The following is an 18,855-nucleotide window of genomic DNA, read 5'->3' as shown; positions in this document are numbered from 1 at the left end:
CAAAAACGGTGATTGTTAACATGTCGCTCCTTTCCTTAATATCGCTGCTGCAGGTACGATGTTGTTCGTCGTTCCTGCGGCACCACACATCGCTATGTGTGACACCGCAGGAACGACGAACATCTCCTTACCTGTGTCCACCGGCAATGCGGAAGGAAGGAGGTGGGCGGCATGTTCCGGCCGCTCATCTCCGCCCCTCCACTTCTATTGGCCGGCCGCTTAGTGACGCCGCAGTGACGTCGCTATGACGCCGAACGCACCTCCCCCTTAAGGGAGGGATTGTTAGGCGGTCACAGCGACGTCGCTGACCATGTATGTGCGTGTGACGCTGCTGTAGCAATAATGTTCGCTACGGCAGCGAGCACTAGATGTCGCACGAGCGACGGGGGCGGGAGCTATCGCTCTCGTGTAAAGTACTCCTAAGGCTTTGTTCACACAGGGCTTTTTTGGTGCTTTTTTTCCTGACCAAAACGTGATCTTGTGGCAGGAAATCTCCTTTGAGTCATCTGCGTTTTTAGTGGCGTTTTTTCACAAAATGGCTTGTATCAATGAAAAAACATTAAAAAAAAAACGCTGCAAAGAATTGACATGCTCATTCTTTGAAATCTGAAGCAAAAACGCAGGAATTTGGCAAAACAGTCAGGAAAAAATCTGCAGGTGTTTGTATGTGCGCATGAGATTTCAGAAATCTCATAGACTTTGCTGGGACTGTAAAAAGCAGCTTTTTTATTAGCATGGATTTGTATAATGCCAAGGCAAATCTGCAGATAAAAAAACTAAGCAAAAACTTACCAAAAAAAGCTCTGTGTGAACATACTTTAAGAGGGCACAACTATTAAGGAGATCACCTAAGGCTATGCTCACACTGGGCGTTTTTGCAGCTTTTTTTTAGCTACGGATGTGCCTTGGTTTTATGCAAATCCATGCTAATAAAACGCTGCTTTTAAGAGTCCCGGCAAAGTCCATGAGATTTCTGAAATCTCATGCACACACACACACAAATACATTAGTATTTTTTCCTGAAGATTTTGTGAAATACCTCCAGTTTTGCTGCGTCTGAAAAGAATGAACATGTCGGGGGCGTGGCCTGCACGCTGATGGCTCTGGTCATCTAGGAACTGAGCTCCAGCCACAGTGACTCAGAAACAGCTCAGAACAGCTCACCAGAGACTCCAAATTCTCCCTGCACGGTGGGTAATCACAGAGATAACCCCATGAAGCTAGATATGACAAAGGGAAAGTCTCAAAAGAGGCCTTCTCCAGCGAAAGTGACAGATGTCTTTATCAGTGCTGGAAAAGATAAGATGGCCGCATTCTCCTCCACTGCTTCAACACGCTCATCCAGGAGGAGCATCTCCACGGCTGCTACAGACCTTGACACTGATAATGCTGACATTCCACTTACCAAGCGTACGATGCAGAAGCTTCTCAGTGCCCTCCGTGCCTCACTGCAAGAGGACTGGAAAGGCATCGTAGCTGAGCTGCGATATTACAGCCATAGGAGCCCGCACCTCTCACATTGAAACAAAGATGGAGGAGCTCACAAGATCCCATAACAGCCTCATAGATGCCAATGCAGACCTGGAAGAGCAAGTACAGGGGCTGCAAACTAAAATCCTAGATCTGCAGGACCGATCTCGCCGGAACAATATAAGAATAACAGGGATTCCGGAGATTATACCAGATCGAGGATTGCAGAGCTTCTTGATATCCTTGCTGCAGGAGGCCTTGCCAGATCTGGGCCCAAATGATTTCATAATAGACAGGATTCACAGAGTCCCAAAACCAAAATTTCTTAATGCTGAGGCCCCTCGGGATACCTTAGCTCGCCTGCATTTCTACAAAACCAAAGAGGCCCTGCTACAAGCTCTGAGGAAGAAGCCATCCCTGCCTGAGAAATTCCGCCTTATATCCATTTTTCCTGATCTGTCGGCTGGAACTCTGGCAAAATGGAGAGAATTTGCTCCATACACCAAGATCTTAAGAGATGAAGCTATCGAATACAGATGGGGCTTCCCTGTCAAAATCCTGATCACCCGGGCAGGGAACACCCACGTGTGTCACTCGCCAAACCAGCTGGCTAGGCACCTCTCTTCGTGGAACTTGGTGAATCTCCCAGACAGATCTCCGAGAGCTGCAGGGCCATCCCGCAGGGAGAAAATTAATGAAGAGTGGTCCATAGCGTGAGTTATCTAATATTCCGAGTCGTGGTTGTGACTTAGTTATTTTTCTTGAAGGCCCTCTGGATATGGTTCATTCAGGTCCTTCTGGCCCCCAGGGCGGCAATTTCCTATCATGCCGCTGGCCCTTTTTTGGACTTTTTTTTTCCTTTTGGACAAATGTTGGTTATGCGTGTTATGTTCTACCTAACCTTCCTCTCCCTCCTTGCAGTCTTAAGGCCCTTTTTACACACTGAGACTTCTAGCGATCCCACCAGCGATCCCAACCTGGCCGGGATCGCTACAAAGTCTCTGGTGAGTCGCTGGTGAGCTGTCAAACAGGCAGACCTGGCCAACGACGCAACAGCGATCCAGACCTGCAGAACGACCTAGCTAGTCATTGGGGACGTTGTAAAGCAGCTTTTTGAAAGGGAAGTCGCTAACGAAGTCGCTGTAAAGTCCCCTTTGCACACTGAGACTTTCTAGCGATCATGCTGCACAGCGGGAAACAAAGGACCAAAGAATGGTCCTGAACGATTTGTAGCGATCAGCAACTTCACAGCAGGGGCCAGGTCGCTGATGTGTTTCACACACTGCAATGTCGCTGGGGAGGTCGCTATTACGTCACAAAACCGGTGACGTTACAGCGATGTCGTTTGCGATGTTGCAGTGTGTAAAGCCACCTTTAGCCAAGAGACTCTAATTCTAGCATAATGGTGTTAAACTATATGTCTATAACTGTAAAAGGTCGAAATTCGCCAGCTAAGAGGTCTATGTTCTGGCGGGAAGTGTCAAGATCAAAATGTGATGTGATTTGCGGACAGGAATCACATCTTCTCCAAAATGACACGTATCGGCTGAATAATCTTAAATTCCCATTTATTATGCATGCATGTGGTAAAAAAAAAAAAGGCGGGTGTATTTATTTGTGTAAAAAATACTGTCTCTTTCACTATTCTAGCCCAGCAGTAAGACCCTGACGGCAGATATGCCGTTCTAAATTGCTCCATAAATGGGTCCAGGTATACTATTGCATCTGTATATGCCCCCAATACAGGCCAGATCTTGTTTCTTGCGCAAATTCCTGCGTAAACTCTCAGCAGTCATGGGAGGTAAGCAAATAATTTGCGGAGACTACAATATGTTAATGTCAAGCTCCTTGGACAGTTCGAATGCTGCTGTACAGAGGAAGGAGATGAGAGTAGTGGTCTCAGAATGGCACCTTCATGATATATGGAGATACCATCATGCAAATGAAAGAGACTACACATAGTCATCACCTCGTTTCCTCTCCTACAGCAGATTGGACTATTTTCTGGTAGATAGTACACTTATTACAGACTGTTCGGATTCTAAAATTGGAATAATATCATGGTCGGATCATGCCCCCATTTATTTGACTATTCGAGAGAAAGATCGCTCGCCTATATTTGACCGGTGGAGAACGAATGATTCCCTTCTAGCTTCCAAACAAGTAGCTGAGGAACTAAGATCTGACCTCAACGAATTTTTCAAATTTAATGATAATAACGAAGTAAAAGAGGAGTCATTGTGGTCCTCACAAAGCTTTTATTAGGGGGTCATTCATAAAAATCGCCACTAGGGAGAAAAAAAGACGTCAGGCAGCTTCCAAAGCTATCCTAAACCAAATCAATTTCCTTGACTCTCTTAATAAATCCTCCCCAAGTCCCTCTGTTTCAAACGATCTCAGAAAACTAAGACTACAGCTACGCCAATTGCTCTTGGTGGACTATGAGAAACATTTGAGAGCTTTTAAGTTAAAATTTTATGCCATGGGTGACAGGGCAGGAGCCTTATTAGCCAGGAGAGTCAAAAAAAGAGAAGTACAAAACAAAATAGAGTTCCTTATATCAGGCCCTCATTCAAAAATTCGCAACCCAACAGAAATCGCCAATGCATTTGCTGACTTTTAGTAATCACTATACAACCTTAAAGATGACCTCACCACCCCAAAGCCCTCCCAAGACATGATTAGTTCCTTTTTAAATAGCATTAACCTCCTCCGGTAATCCACAGATCAGCTAAAATTGCTCAATGTGCCCGTTTCTATACAAGAAGTTCGCCAGGCAATTAATTCGGCAAAAAGAAACTCAGCTCCTGGCCCAGACGGGCTCACTAACACATTATAAACAATTCACTAACATTCTGTCCCCATTTATCCTGAGAATCTTCTCCTCTTGGCAAGAATCAGCAGCTATCTCGCCAAGTAACCTTGAGGCCATAATAACTACCTTACCTAAACCGGGAAAACCCACAGTAACCCCCGGAAATTTTAGGCCCATATCCCTTTTGAATTGCGATGTAAAATTGTATGCAAAAATTATTTCGGCCAGGATTCATAAAATTTTCCCGAAACTAATTGCTCCAGATCAGGTGGGGTTTGTGGCGGGCAGACAGGCGAAAGATGGAACAAGAAGGATGCTGGACCTGATCGCGCTAGTTGAGAAAAGGAAAACCTCCAGTGTGCTCCTGTCCTTAGATGCAGAAAAAGCGTTCGACAGGGTGCACTAAGGTTACCTGAAATCGGTACTAGATAAGTTTGGATTTGAAGGCCCTATTTTATCTGCTATAATGGCACTTTATTCTAGTCCCAGTGCTAAGGTATTGGCCTCCGGGTTTATGTCTCGGAGCTTTGAAATCACTAATGGGACACGTCAAGGATGCCCCCTCTCCCCTATCATTTATGCTCTAACTATTGAACCCTTGGCCCAGGCCATTCGTGAGTGTCCGCAGATTTCGGGAGTGAAAACAGGCAAGTTGGATCATGTGATCAGCTTATATGCAGGTGATGTCATCCTATCGTGTACCAATGTGGTGGTGTCCCTGAAGCATATAATGAAGATTTTGACCTCTTTTTCACAAATCTCGTACTACAAACTAAACGTTAAAAAATCCCTCATTTTTCCACTTTTCTTGCCGCCCGCTACCAAAACTGCCTTATCTCAGTTATACCCCTTTAAGTGGGAAGAGGATGGCATCCCTTACCTCGGTATTATACTGGCCCCACATAAAACCATAATTCAAAAAAATATGATAGCTCTACATAATTCACTGGAAAATGAACTTGCCCGCTTCACTCTGCTTCCCCTGTCCTGGATGGCAAGAATGCAGACTTTCAAAATGATATGTCTCCCAAAAAATCATCTACCTCCTGAGATGCCTCCCCTTGGCAATCCCACACTGCTATCTATCTAAAATCCATTCACTAATGGGCAAATTCATTTGGGCTGGGAAAAAAACAAGAATAGCCCTGCGCTGTATGCATGCACCGTTGAATGGCGGAGACATGGGCATCCCAAATATTCTAACATATCATAGAGCTGCCATTTTGGAGGCGGCCCGTGACTGGTGAAAAAACGAACTAGACCAGAGATGGTTGCAGATCGAACATTCCTCAAATCAATTGTCACACCCCTAAACAGTTCATTGAATCATTAATTCTAGCCCCCTCCTCCCATGGTGATGTTCTTCCCACAACAGCAACACTGAAGAAAAGTTGGAGCGATTGGAGTGGAACAGTGTCACAAGCTTTAAGACCAAATATTTAAGACAGGCGAAAGATGGAACAAGAAGGATGCTGGACCTGATCGCGCTAGTTGAGAAAAGGAAAACCTCCAGTGTGCTCCTGTCCTTAGATGCAGAAAAAGCGTTCGACAGGGTGCACTAAGGTTACCTGAAATCGGTACTAGATAAGTTTGGATTTGAAGGCCCTATTTTATCTGCTATAATGGCACTTTATTCTAGTCCCAGTGCTAAGGTATTGGCCTCCGGGTTTATGTCTCGGAGCTTTGAAATCACTAATGGGACACGTCAAGGATGCCCCCTCTCCCCTATCATTTATGCTCTAACTATTGAACCCTTGGCCCAGGCCATTCGTGAGTGTCCGCAGATTTCGGGAGTGAAAACAGGCAAGTTGGATCATGTGATCAGCTTATATGCAGGTGATGTCATCCTATCGTGTACCAATGTGGTGGTGTCCCTGAAGCATATAATGAAGATTTTGACCTCTTTTTCACAAATCTCGTACTACAAACTAAACGTTAAAAAATCCCTCATTTTTCCACTTTTCTTGCCGCCCGCTACCAAAACTGCCTTATCTCAGTTATACCCCTTTAAGTGGGAAGAGGATGGCATCCCTTACCTCGGTATTATACTGGCCCCACATAAAACCATAATTCAAAAAAATATGATAGCTCTACATAATTCACTGGAAAATGAACTTGCCCGCTTCACTCTGCTTCCCCTGTCCTGGATGGCAAGAATGCAGACTTTCAAAATGATATGTCTCCCAAAAAATCATCTACCTCCTGAGATGCCTCCCCTTGGCAATCCCACACTGCTATCTATCTAAAATCCATTCACTAATGGGCAAATTCATTTGGGCTGGGAAAAAAACAAGAATAGCCCTGCGCTGTATGCATGCACCGTTGAATGGCGGAGGCATGGGCATCCCAAATATTCTAACATATCATAGAGCTGCCATTTTGGAGGCGGCCCGTGACTGGTGAAAAAACGAACTAGACCAGAGATGGTTGCAGATCGAACATTCCTCAAATCAATTGCCACATCCCTGAGAGCACTTGAATCCTTCATCCCAAATTTAAACCTCACCTCATGGGTTAAAAAAGAGCCTGTGGTGTTAGCGGACCTATATAAAGATGGAGTTTTACTTCCTTATTCAGAGATGTGTGAGAAATTCAATCTTCCTTGGCACAGCTTGTTCCAATTTTTTCAGTTGCGCCACTTTCTCATAAACGCTCCCATCTTTTCCAACCCTCTAGCAGCTGACCCCATCTCAATTAAAAACTTCTTTCAAAATAGTAAAATTAAGGGCCTCTCATACGTCTATAAATTACTAAATGGCCCGCTAGATGATAAACAACTCCCCTACATGCTTAAATGGGAGAAGGATCTTTCCTCCCCACTCCCAACTCAGGCCTGGCACTCTGCCTCAAAGTGGATCCAAAGATTTTCCTCATGCTTTAGGGCCCACTCACACTTGCGCTATTTTGATGCAAACGGAATCCGTCACTAATGTAGTACAGTTCATTTATTTACAGTGTAAGCGCGACCGTGTGGACACAAGCGGGTACTGCATGACACACACACGCGCCATAGTAACGCGCTTCCACTGTAAATAAATGAACTGTACTACATTAGTGACGGATTCCGTTTGCGTCAAAATAGCGCAAGTGTGAAACTAGCCTTAACCATATTGAACAACTAAAAAAAAATCCACCTGAGATGGTATAATTTCCCCACCAAATTAGCAACCTTTTCTCCAAATATGTCCCCACTGTGCTGGAGGGGCTGCAACCACAGAGGTACTTTAACCCCTTAACGACCGCGGGCAGTAAAATTACGTCCTAGCGGTCATAACGTTACTGCCCGCGGTCTGCCGACGGCAGCATGCTGCGATCGGCGCACATCTCAGCTCATTTTCACAGCTGAGATGTGTGCCTGCTAGGCACGAGCAGAATCGTTATCTGCCTTAAATCCTAACCCCTAAAATGGCGCTGTCAATATGTGACAGTGCCATTATAAGCGCAATCGCGGTAAACTTTTACTTACCGCCCGATACCGGAAGTCACGTGACGCGACCACGTGACTTCCGGTGGTTGTCATGGTAGCACAGGGTCATGTGATGACTCCTGTACTACACATGAATTGCTTTCACTTTTGCTGTACCCGCGGCACAGTGAAAAAGAAAGTGAGCGTATCTGCTGTTTACAGCTATGTAGCTGTGATCAGCAGATAGTGCAGAGCGATCGGACTGCTGATCGCAATAGCCCCCTAGGGGGACTAGTAAAATAAAATAAAAAAAGTTAAAAAAAAGTTTTAAAAAATTAAAAAAACAAAAAAACCTAAAAGTTCAAATCACCCCCCATTCGCCCCATTGAAAATTAAAGGGTTAAAAAAATAAAAAAATATACACACATTTGCTATCGCCGCGTTGAGAAACGCCCGATCTATCAAAATATAAAATCAATTAATCTGATCAGTATACGGCGTAGCGGCAAAAAAATTCCAAACGCCAAAACGACAGTTTTTTGTTGCCACAACTTTTGCGCAAAATGCAATAAGAGGCGATCAAAACGTAGCATCTGCGCAAAAAAAGGACCGTTAAAAACATCAGCTCGAGACGCAAAAAATAAGCCGTCACTGAGCCATAGATCCCGAAAAATGAGAACGCTACGGGTCACGGAATATGGCGTAAAACGTGCACCACTTTTTTCGGACAAACTTCCGATTTTCCCTGGGATATGCTACCCCAGTGATCTGCAGGATCCTAAGGTTTTCTGGAACACCCTATGCTGACAACCCACACCTCACACAGAGGTAGGGGCACATTCCCTGAGACCTGGGCGCAGCATGTAGAGGGTTAACAGTGGTCAGATGTGAGAACCAATCCCTTAGCTGTTAGCCTGGGAAAGGGGTGTGGTTTGTGGAAAGCAACAGGTGTTGCTAGGCAGAGTTGGGAGAGAGGAAAAACGACAGTTGAAGGAGCGACAATTGAAAGGAGCAAGTGAGTGAGAGGGGTGTGAGGATTGTGAGGAGACCCCCAAAAGGCGACTAGGAGGTAGTAGTCTGAGGGTAGATAGATCCCAGGCACTACGCACGAGGGGGTACTGGACCCCAGAGTAGACAACAGCTCCAGGCGTTCTGCTGATCCAGCCGTGTGTGGTGACTTCCAGGGTACCACACCACCCATAGGCTCAGGGACACAGCCTCATATATAGGACCCGGGAGAGGGCACAGAGAAGTAGCCTACCCCACAAGGGACCGCGAGGTTTGTCATACTGGGCCCGGAAAGAAAAGGAGCGGAGCGCCGCAGGTCACCGACAGCTTCAGGCAAGGGGACCATCAGCTCTGCATGTGCACGGAGGGCTCAACTGGGACTCACGTCAGCAGCGGGACAAAGGAAAGTCGGTTGACCAGCCGTACCAAACTGCACTTGCAACATCAGTGAGTAAATACCAGTTAATCTGCAAGAACTGTGTCGTGTTTATTACTGGCGCACCACAAGGCGCAGCACACCTACATGGGACTTAAGCCCCTACTGGCGGAGGGTGCGAACACACTTGCTGCTATACCATCTGTCCCTAAAACCACAGCAGCGGCGGCACATCTTATTACCGCAACCCGCCACTGGCGTCACAAGTGACATACAAAATAACCCTGTTACCGAGCGCCCCCAGGTAACGGAACCGGGCACGGCCACCTGTGACGGTGATCCCCATTATCCACCACCCGGAACCGAGTATCCCAAGGGCCTGGGGTGTGGCAGCGCTCTACATAAATCTATACATGTTTGGTGTCTACAAACTCGCACTGACCTGAGGCATCACACCCACACATCAGTTTTACCATATAGTGAACACAGTGAATAAAATATCTCAAAAACAATAGTGCTATCGCACTTTTTTTGCAATTTTTCTGCATTTGGAATTTTTTGCCGTTTTCCAGTACACTATATGGTAAAACTGATGCTTTCATTTAAAAGTACAGCTCGTTCCGCAAAAAATGTGCCCTCACATGACCATATTGACTGAAAAATAAAAAAGTTACGTCTCTCAGAAAAAGAATGGCAAAAAAAAAAACGGAAAGCGAAAAATCATCCGGTCGTGAAGGGGTTAAGTCATATGTGGTGGTTCTGCCCGAGGACCTTCGAATTTTGGAATTTAGTTTTTGAAATGATCTGGGAGGTCACTGGTCTCCGGATTCCCCCCTCCCCAGCCCTCGCCGTTCTACATATGGGTATAGACACAATTTCTGACCCCTTTAAAACCATTATCTCCCATTTCCTTATTGCAGGTAGGCATTGTATAGCTTACAGGTGGAAGTCCCCGCTGTCCCCAACTAGGACAGAGCTAACAGACAGGGTGAATCTACAGTGGGTATATGAAACGGGTTTAGCTCCTAGTCTGAAAAAGAAAGAGGCAGTGCTGGAACAATGGGCCCCCTGGGCAACCTCTCCATATGCTGCGGCTCTTCCGCAACCTTCTAAGCCCCCCCCCCCTGTCGCCAGGCTCCTCTGAACCTTGAAGTAACTTAGAGCTGGCCCCTTGAGACAGATAACAGATAACCCCGGGGAAATTGCTAGACTCACTAAGGTAATTTATCTATATGGCTGCTCACCCCCTCAACCCCCCCCCCCTTCCCCCTATGTTTTTCCTTAGTTATTCCCAGTTCGTACTGTGGGGGTATTTATTGTCCCACAAGGATATGTTGATATACCCTATATGTACCCTGTTTTTTTATTGTCTCCTGTATGTGGTTTGAAATTGTCTAATTTCTTTGTTATATGCTGGAAATTTAATAAAACCTTTATGATTAAAAAAAAGAATGAACATGTCAATTCTTTTCAGCGCTTTTACTACGTTTTTTGACCTTAGTGACAGATGGACTCGATGGACAGATGGACCCATCCGGATCAGCGGGTCTACCCAGGTTAATAAAAAACACAGTTATGCCCGAAATTGATGCAGAGTATCTGGCCGGCACTTAAATGGTGGTGGGGATAGGGGGATTGGAGCAGGGGCGCTATATTTACCGAATCATCGTCACGTCTGTACGCTCCTGCAGCTCCTCCAATTCCCCGCTCATTACACATTCACTGCTTTCATTTGTGACTGGTTGCAGTCAGACACGCCCCCAGCCTGAGTGACAGCATCTGACTGAAACCAATCACAGACCTGGTCTGCGGGTCTAGCGTAGACAGTGAGCCGCTCATTCTGCGGTGACCTCACTCAGGCTATTTACGGTCATAGGTATCGCCAACTGTGACCGGGAATCACCTGAGTGAAGTGACTGCTGATCGTGCGGCTCATTCATTCTCTGAAGCTCACAGCGGGCAGTCCTATTCTATGGCCGCTGACTGATCTTCAGATGTAACAGCTGAATCGCTGTGGGACCTCATGTGGATTACGTCGGACCTGCAGGGACAATTATGGGGTTAATAAAGTGGTGAAAGAGGGGTTTTTTGTATTTTATTTCAAATAAAGGACTCGGTCTTTGGGTTTATTTCTTGTCACTTATTACAGATTGGTGATGGGGGGGGTGTCTCATAGACACCTGCCATTACCAATCTAGGGGTTAGGCCTCTTTCACACATCAGTTTTTTGCCATCAGTCACAATCCATCGTTTTGTGAGAAAAAACGGATCCAGCGCTGGATCCATTTTTTTCTCCTTGACTTCTATTAGCAACGGATTATGACGGATGCCCTCACATTTCATCCGTCGTTGAACAGATCCGTCGAAAAATGTTTGTCCGGCCGACGGAGCAAACGTCCACATGAACGTTTTTTGTCTGCATCGATCCGTCGCCGTCCGTCGTTTGTTATAATGGAAGCCTATGGGCGCAGGATCCGTCGCAATCCGTCAAATGACGGATTTCGGCGACAGATCCGTTTTTTTCAACTGCGCATGCTCAGATTACGTTTAAATGAGGGTTCTGGTCCGAAGAAATAACCTTTTACATAAAAAAAGTGGTACGAAGGATCCATTTTTTTACATGATCCGTCGCAACAGTTTTACCTCAATCTGCAATGGATCCATCACATCAGTCACAAAACGGATTGTGACTGATGGCAAAAAACTGATGTGTGAAAGATGCCCTAGTTGCAGCTATGAGCTGCGATTAACACCTTATTACCCCGATTGCCACCACAACTAGGCAATTCGGGAAGAGCTGGGATGGTCGCATCTAATGACTGTGACAATCCTTGGCAGCTGCAGGCTGATATTTTTAGGATGGGTCTCTCCAGCCTGAGAATACCAGCCCCCAGCTGTAGGCTTTATCTTGGCCGGGTATCAATATTGGGGACGACCAAATGCTGTTTTTTTTTTATTTTTTTTAAATTATTTATTTAAATAATTAAAAAAACAGCATGGGGTCCCTCTTATTTTGATAGCCTGCCAAGATTAATCCTACAGCTGGGGGCTGCAGCCTGTAACTGTAGGCTTTATCTGTGCTGGGTATCATAAAATGGGGGGACCCTATGTCATATTTTTTTATTTATTTATTTGTTTCTGTACGATAGACCCACAGACTCCAGTGGGGGGGGAAGCAGTGAATATGCATGAGGCTAATGAGCGACACCGAAAGTAGGAGGGGCTGCGGGAGTAGGTACGGATGATCCTAGAATGCACTGGCTCCTTCCAGTTTAGTGGGCGTGACCAGCTGGGTTAGTGAGCTTGGCGATGTTTTCTCCCTTCCACATGCTTAGCTCCCTTACCTCCCATGTGATAGGGGCCATTTGAATGAAGTCATACCTGGAAAGAACCCATACATTCTAGCATCCAGCGGAAACTGGTAAGTATAACACGCTTGCTTTCCTTTTTTTTTTTCTCTCTACCTTTTTTTTTTTACTACCTGAATGCCGGATCCAGGTCAATACCGGCCCGGCCCAGCACTTGGGTACTCTTAAACCCTTGCAGGTCTTGACATCAAAGAAAAAAACGCCACAAAAACCGCACCAAAACCGCAGATGACTGCCAGGAGACATCCTGCCACGAGGTCAGGTTTTGGTCTGGGAAAAAATGCTGCAATCTGCCCCAATGTCACAAATAATGCGGAGCTGGCACTCAAATGGTAAATGGAGCATTGCCACATATCCAGAACATCTTGTTTAAAGCAAGCACCACCTTTTAAGCCTTTCACACATGTGTATTTCACGGTCCGAGACAAATCACAATATAAGGACAGGCAGCGAGTCTCTGGACTCAAACTTAACATTTGTCTGTACATCCCTCTCTGTACTGAAACCATAAAACCTGGATTTGTGAATCTGACTTTTGGTGAGGTTTATGGGTGGCATTGTGTTGATACAATTTCTTTTGCACACATCAGCCACTAGTTGCATAAGTCCAGCTTAAAGGGAGTCCGTCACCAGTGGCAAAGGTAGAGTCCAATGAGCCCTGATGCATTTTTGGATCTGTGCTTCCACCTGCATGTTCAACAGATGGATGGGCCCTTGTAGCTTTCTAAATCCTATAAATACATGCGTGTTGACCCCCCCTATAATGTAATAATGTTCCCCATCCTAGACCCCTTCTTGTGTAAGATGGCTGCTAGACTCATCGATTATGGAAGATATGTATCAGAGAGGTGCTTATATGATGTGATGTAAGCTCGGGAGCAAGTACCAGAATGTTTCCTATGGAGTGTGTTAATAGGGCATGGCAAGGGCCAGGTTTACGAGTAGCCAGAGAGTTGGGTGGGACTGGCTGCTCACATATTCCCAACCCGGGGCATGGTATGGTGGACATAAGAATGTCCAGGTGGTTTCATTAGCTGCCTGTGTATGAGGTAAGAAGTTCTCCTATGTGTAGTCTCCATGCTTGGATTGCTTTGCTGAAGTGATACTGAAGTGCCATTGTTAAGACCGAGTATCCATTGTTTCTGCCAAGAAAAGCCATTTATTTACAGTTTGTATGGCATGCTTTACTCCGTTTTAATAAAGCAGCCAGGGAGTTTTGTTTAAAGCTGCCTCTTGTGCCTACCTTAAATGCCGTTGAGTGAGCCATATCTCTACACCTGGTATAATTTTCCCCATCCTGGGCCCATTTTGGTAATAATGTCCCCCATCCTAAGCCCCTTGCAGTAATAATGTCTAACATCCTGTGCCCCTTTAAGTTATAATCTTCCCCATCCTGAGCCCCTCGCAGTAATAATGACCAAAATTGTGGTATAATGTTTCCCATTCTGGCCCCCTTCCTGCTCTAATGTCCTCCATCAAAGGCCCTTTCTTGTATTAATATCCCCCTACCTGAGCCCCATTCTTTAATATGTTATACTTTCTGCCTCAGTTCTCTTACACATTTTTAAAACACTTTCTTCTTACTGTTCCCATGTGCATAGTCCTCTTCTGTAGCTGGTGCAGAGGCCGACAGCTGATTTTGGGGTGTCAGCTATGGACAACACATAACATTACTGCTGTGGACCGCTTGTGACTGACACAACGATGTTAGCTGCCCGTCACTGATTGGCCAGAGGTGGGTATTGTGGTACAGGGACCCATTGGGTCTTTGAGCTGCAATACATTTTAGCTGAATATGCATACTGGTATGCACATCCAGCTAAAATAAGTTCTGGCATCGGCAGGCCCCTCTACTGCTCCAGTCCCGTCGCAGTTGCACCTTCTGCGACCACGATCATTACATCTCTGCTTGTCACCCCCGAAGACTCAAATTAATCATTTATATAATCATATAGGGGCGCTCAGCCATTAATATGAATTATACTTTTACTGTAGATTTTAACTATTTCATTTTAATTAAAAAATGTTTTATTGGATATGTAACTGAGTCTTTGGTGCACCCTTGGCATGGCCAAGGACTCAGTGGTACGATTCGCCCCTTAATTTGCAATCATCTGCACATTCTCTTATGTTGATTGACAGATCTTGCATTGGAGCACTGATTGAATTTTACCCTCAGCCATACGCACAATGATACTGCAGAAGCTGAGAGCACACTATCAGTGCATTTGGGTATGTTCTCATTGCCGTTCTCATTTTTGCAGGACACAGTAGATGGCAGCTGATGCCGAAAGGAGATGGGGGATGAGAAGGCACCTGATTCAGGAGTCCTGAACGGACATTGTCTGCTTTCGTACTCAGCCTGATCTTGGGTCTTTCAGTGTCGATGTACAATACAGGAACAGATTTTGTCTATTGCTTGATAGTTTACATTGTTTGGAACTGGCACTTTCAAGTCTTTTGGATTAATACTTTATTTCATTTTAGAATACTTTGTAATGTGCTCTTCATTTTTGTTATCTTATTGAGGGTACTTTGTACAGATTGCTGCCTATTGGCCTTTTAAGTGTTTTTATCTTTGTGCTTTTTGTACATTTGTATAATACAATTATTTATACTTGTGGAGATTTTTTTTGTACTTGCATACTTCATTTTTTTTGTCTTGATTTGTTTATCACTAAGTGTCTAACATTTTGCTAGCCGAAAAATGCAGCAAGTTTATCATAGCCGTTTGGGCATGTTCAGACACTACAACACAACTTTATACCAAACTATCAGTTGGATAAATGTATACCAATATTGTGTATCAACATTTTGACATATGGTGTCACATTTCAAGACACACTCCTTTCTAGTAAGTCACAATCACATCATCTAGGTCCAACCTCATGTCAAACAAGCAGAAGGCCATGTGCGCACGTTGCATATTTTTCTGCGTTTCGGCTGCGTTTACAACTGCACTGTGTCATTGACAAAATGCATGCGTTGTGCTTCCCCAGCAAAGTCTATGAGAATCATGCAAAATCTGTGCGCACGATGCTTTTTGAAACACAACGTTTTTGATTGTCAAAAATTTGACAAAAACTCTGCGTTTGAAGAAGCAACATGTCAATTGTTTTTGCCATTTTGGCAGCGTTCTACACCCATTGAATCAATGAGTTGTAGAAAAACACTGCCAAAATGTTAAGCAGTGTGTTTGCATTGCATTATTGTTGCGATCCGTATGGTTTTTTTTTCACATAACAAAGGGAGGTCTTTCGTCTCTCTCTCTGTCGGTCGCTCTCTCTCTATATCTCTCTCTGTTCATGTTGGTCTCTCCCTCCCATTCCCTCTCTCATACTCACCGATCCACGGTCACTGGCGCCGCGCTGCACGGCGTTCACACTGTGGCGGCTTCTCCTCTTTCGAAAATACCGGCCGCTCATTAATCCATCTCGTATTCCGTGCTTCCCCCTCCCACCGGCGCCTATGATTGGTTGCAGTCAGATAGGCCCCCACGCTGAGTGACAGCTGTCTCACTGCAATCAATCACAGCCGCCGGTGGGCGTGTCTATATCGAGCAGTAAAAAAAAAAAAAAAAAACCGACGTGCGGTCCCCCCAATTTGGATACCAGCCAGGGTAAAGCCACACGGCTGAAGGCTGGTATTCTCAGGATGGGGAGCTCCACGTTATGGGGAGCCCTCAGCTGAACAACATCAGCCAGCAGCCGCCCAGAATTGCCGCATCCATTAGATGCGACAGTCCCGGGACTTTACCCGGCTCATCCTGAATTGCCCTGGTGCGGTGGCAAACGGGGTAATAAGGAGTTAATGGCAGCAGCCCATAGCTGCCACTAAGTCCTAGGTTAATCATGGCAGATGTCTTGCCGAGATACCTTCCATGATTAACCTATAAGTTAAAGAAAATAAACACACATCCAAAAAATCTGTTATTTGTAATGAAAAACAAAAAAAACACCCTATTTCACCACTTTATTAACCCCTCAAAAACACCTCCAGGTCCGACGTAATCCACGCAAGGTCCCACGACGCTTTCAGCTCTGCTACATCGGAAGCTGACAGGAGCGGCAGTGGAACTCCTGTCAGCTCCATGCAGCAACTGAACTGAGTTGTGCGATCAGCTGTGCTGTCACTGAGTAACCTGAGTGAAAGCACAGCTGATCGCGTGGCTCACTGCAGTCACTCAGTGGATTTGCGATCACAAGTGAGTCCTTCCCATGTGACCACAAATCAAGCCGCGGCACACGCACACAGCCGTGCGATCACAATGAAGTTGGGTGAAGTTCATCCGAGTTGATTCTGATCACGTGGCTCTGTCTCGCAGCCAGCCATGCTCTTTTTGACAGTGCGGTCCCACTCGGCTCTGCTGCAAGTCTATGGGGATGCTGCAGAGCCGAGTGGGACCGCACTGTCAAAAATGTGCGTTCTGGATGGTTTTCCCACTCTGTCTATGGCAGAGCAAGCATCCAGAACGCATGAATTCTCCAGGAATGTGCGCACGTTGCGTTCTGCCAAATGCGTCTCAGAACGCAGATTTTTCGGCTGCGTTCTGAGACACACAAGCAGTGACTTACAGGCTGCGGAATTGAACGCAACGTGCGCACATGGCGTAAAACCCCTAAAACTTCATAAATGTGGTCCAGACATGCATCAGAATTCTTTAGCTTAGTACATCAGCCCCAAACGATCTTTGACCATCACTCCCATCCGATCTTAGACCATCACTCCCATCCGATCTTAGTACATCAGCCCCATCCGATCTTGGTACATCAGCCCCATCCGATCTTGGTACATCAGCCCCATCCGATCTTGGTACATCAGCCCCATCCGATCTTGGTACATCAGCCCCATCTGATCTTGGTACATCAGCCCCATTTTCTGTAGTTGCTCAATGCTCTGGACAAATGAGAGCCCTAAATGTGTATATATATATATATATATATATATATATGTATATATATATATATATATATATATATATATATATATATATATAATATATATATATATATATAATATATATATATTGGATTTTACCATTCAGAAAGTCACAAGCTCAATTATCTTGAATCCAATATGATATTCTATTAACAGAGTCTTTGCGAAAAATTGACAATAACTTTATGTTAAAAAGCTTACCTTTGAGCAGAAATGTCATGTCTTCTCAGTCACCTGCAAAGTAAAAGCACAGAAAGTGCACGTTAAACTTTACTCATCTGGAGAACGCCTTATCTGAACTCTGACCTACTACATGAATCTGGTCTTCAGTCTGTGTGAGACTTATGTGTTAGGTCTGTTATAAACATATGGATTATAGTTGCATTTTACCATCAGCTCGGTTTTAAAAATTTGTATTATAGCCACATTTTATTATCCAAACTATATCTATAACACTGAGAATCTGAGCCCAACGAAGGTCAGATTTCCATAGAATCCAATGGTAATTTAAAAGGGTTGTCCCTTTTCAGACAACACTTCTCTGTGGGCTCAGATTATAGTAAAATTTGTGCCTTACTTACCCTCTCAGGGTCCAGTGCTGTATCTCTACTTGTGCTCCAGTCTGTGTTGTTTGGCTGCATTGATGATGTCACTATGATGGTGCTGCAGTCAATAACTTGATGTACTTGAGATAAGCTGCAGAGGCCACTGATTGGCAGCAGCACCATTATTATAAAATCACAACTGCGGCCAAACAGCACAAATTGAGGCAGCTGTGATGATAAAGCACTGGACTCACGGAGCCTTTGAGCAAAGTTTTCTGAAAGGGAACAACCCCTTTAAGGTTCAGTCAAAAAAAGAAATCTGGATATTGGAGCTATAGTATGATAGGCGAAAAAGAAAAGAAAGATGTTTTAACAGAAATAGCTCAAATTGAAAAAAATGTGAATAGCAGAAAATGATATACAGTGGAACCTTGGATTACGAACATAATTGGTTTTAGGAGTGTGCTCTTAAACCAAGTTACTCTTATATCAAAGCGAATTTTCCCAAAGGAAATAATTGAAACACAGACAATTCGTTCCACAACTCAAAAATATTTACAGTATTTATACAAACTTATTACAGTAATACAAAATAATGTCCTGTATTCATATAAAATTATTACAGTACACTAATACAAAATACTGTGCAGTAAAAAACATAAAACAATTTAAACTGCACATTAGCTTCCAATAGAATTGTTGGTGTGAGGGAGGTACAGTATAAGCAATGTGTTGTACTGGTTAGCCGAAAGAGAGTATAATACTGTATCTACAAATGCAAATTGATAGAAATACTACATAGTATATACTGTACTGTGCAATGGTATACTGTATACAGTACATTTGGACAGAAAATTACCTCCAGAGCGTGTCAGAGCGTGGTGAAAAGATGGAACCGGAAGTGTACACAGTGGGAATTTGCTCTTATT

General features: G+C 44.7%; 1 protein-coding gene across 4 annotated transcripts in view; it reads right to left on the bottom strand.

Annotated features, from left to right (window-relative positions):
• SERHL2 (serine hydrolase like 2) overlaps positions 1–18,855 on the bottom strand; it is a 206,762-nt gene that overhangs the window by 167,671 nt on the left and 20,236 nt on the right. For all 4 annotated transcript variants that reach the window (XM_075320901.1, XM_075320904.1, XM_075320902.1 and 1 more), the window contains exon 2: positions 17,583–17,615. In XM_075320901.1, coding sequence (XP_075177016.1) covers positions 17,583–17,601 — 19 coding nt within the window. In that variant the 5' untranslated portion in view covers positions 17,602–17,615. The remainder of the gene's footprint in view (positions 1–17,582; positions 17,616–18,855) is intronic.

Source organism: Anomaloglossus baeobatrachus, chromosome 8 (assembly GCF_048569485.1).
Source record: "Anomaloglossus baeobatrachus isolate aAnoBae1 chromosome 8, aAnoBae1.hap1, whole genome shotgun sequence".
In the NCBI taxonomy this organism is placed as follows: Eukaryota; Metazoa; Chordata; class Amphibia; order Anura; family Aromobatidae; genus Anomaloglossus; species Anomaloglossus baeobatrachus.
This window is presented reverse-complemented; position numbering and strand designations above follow the sequence as displayed.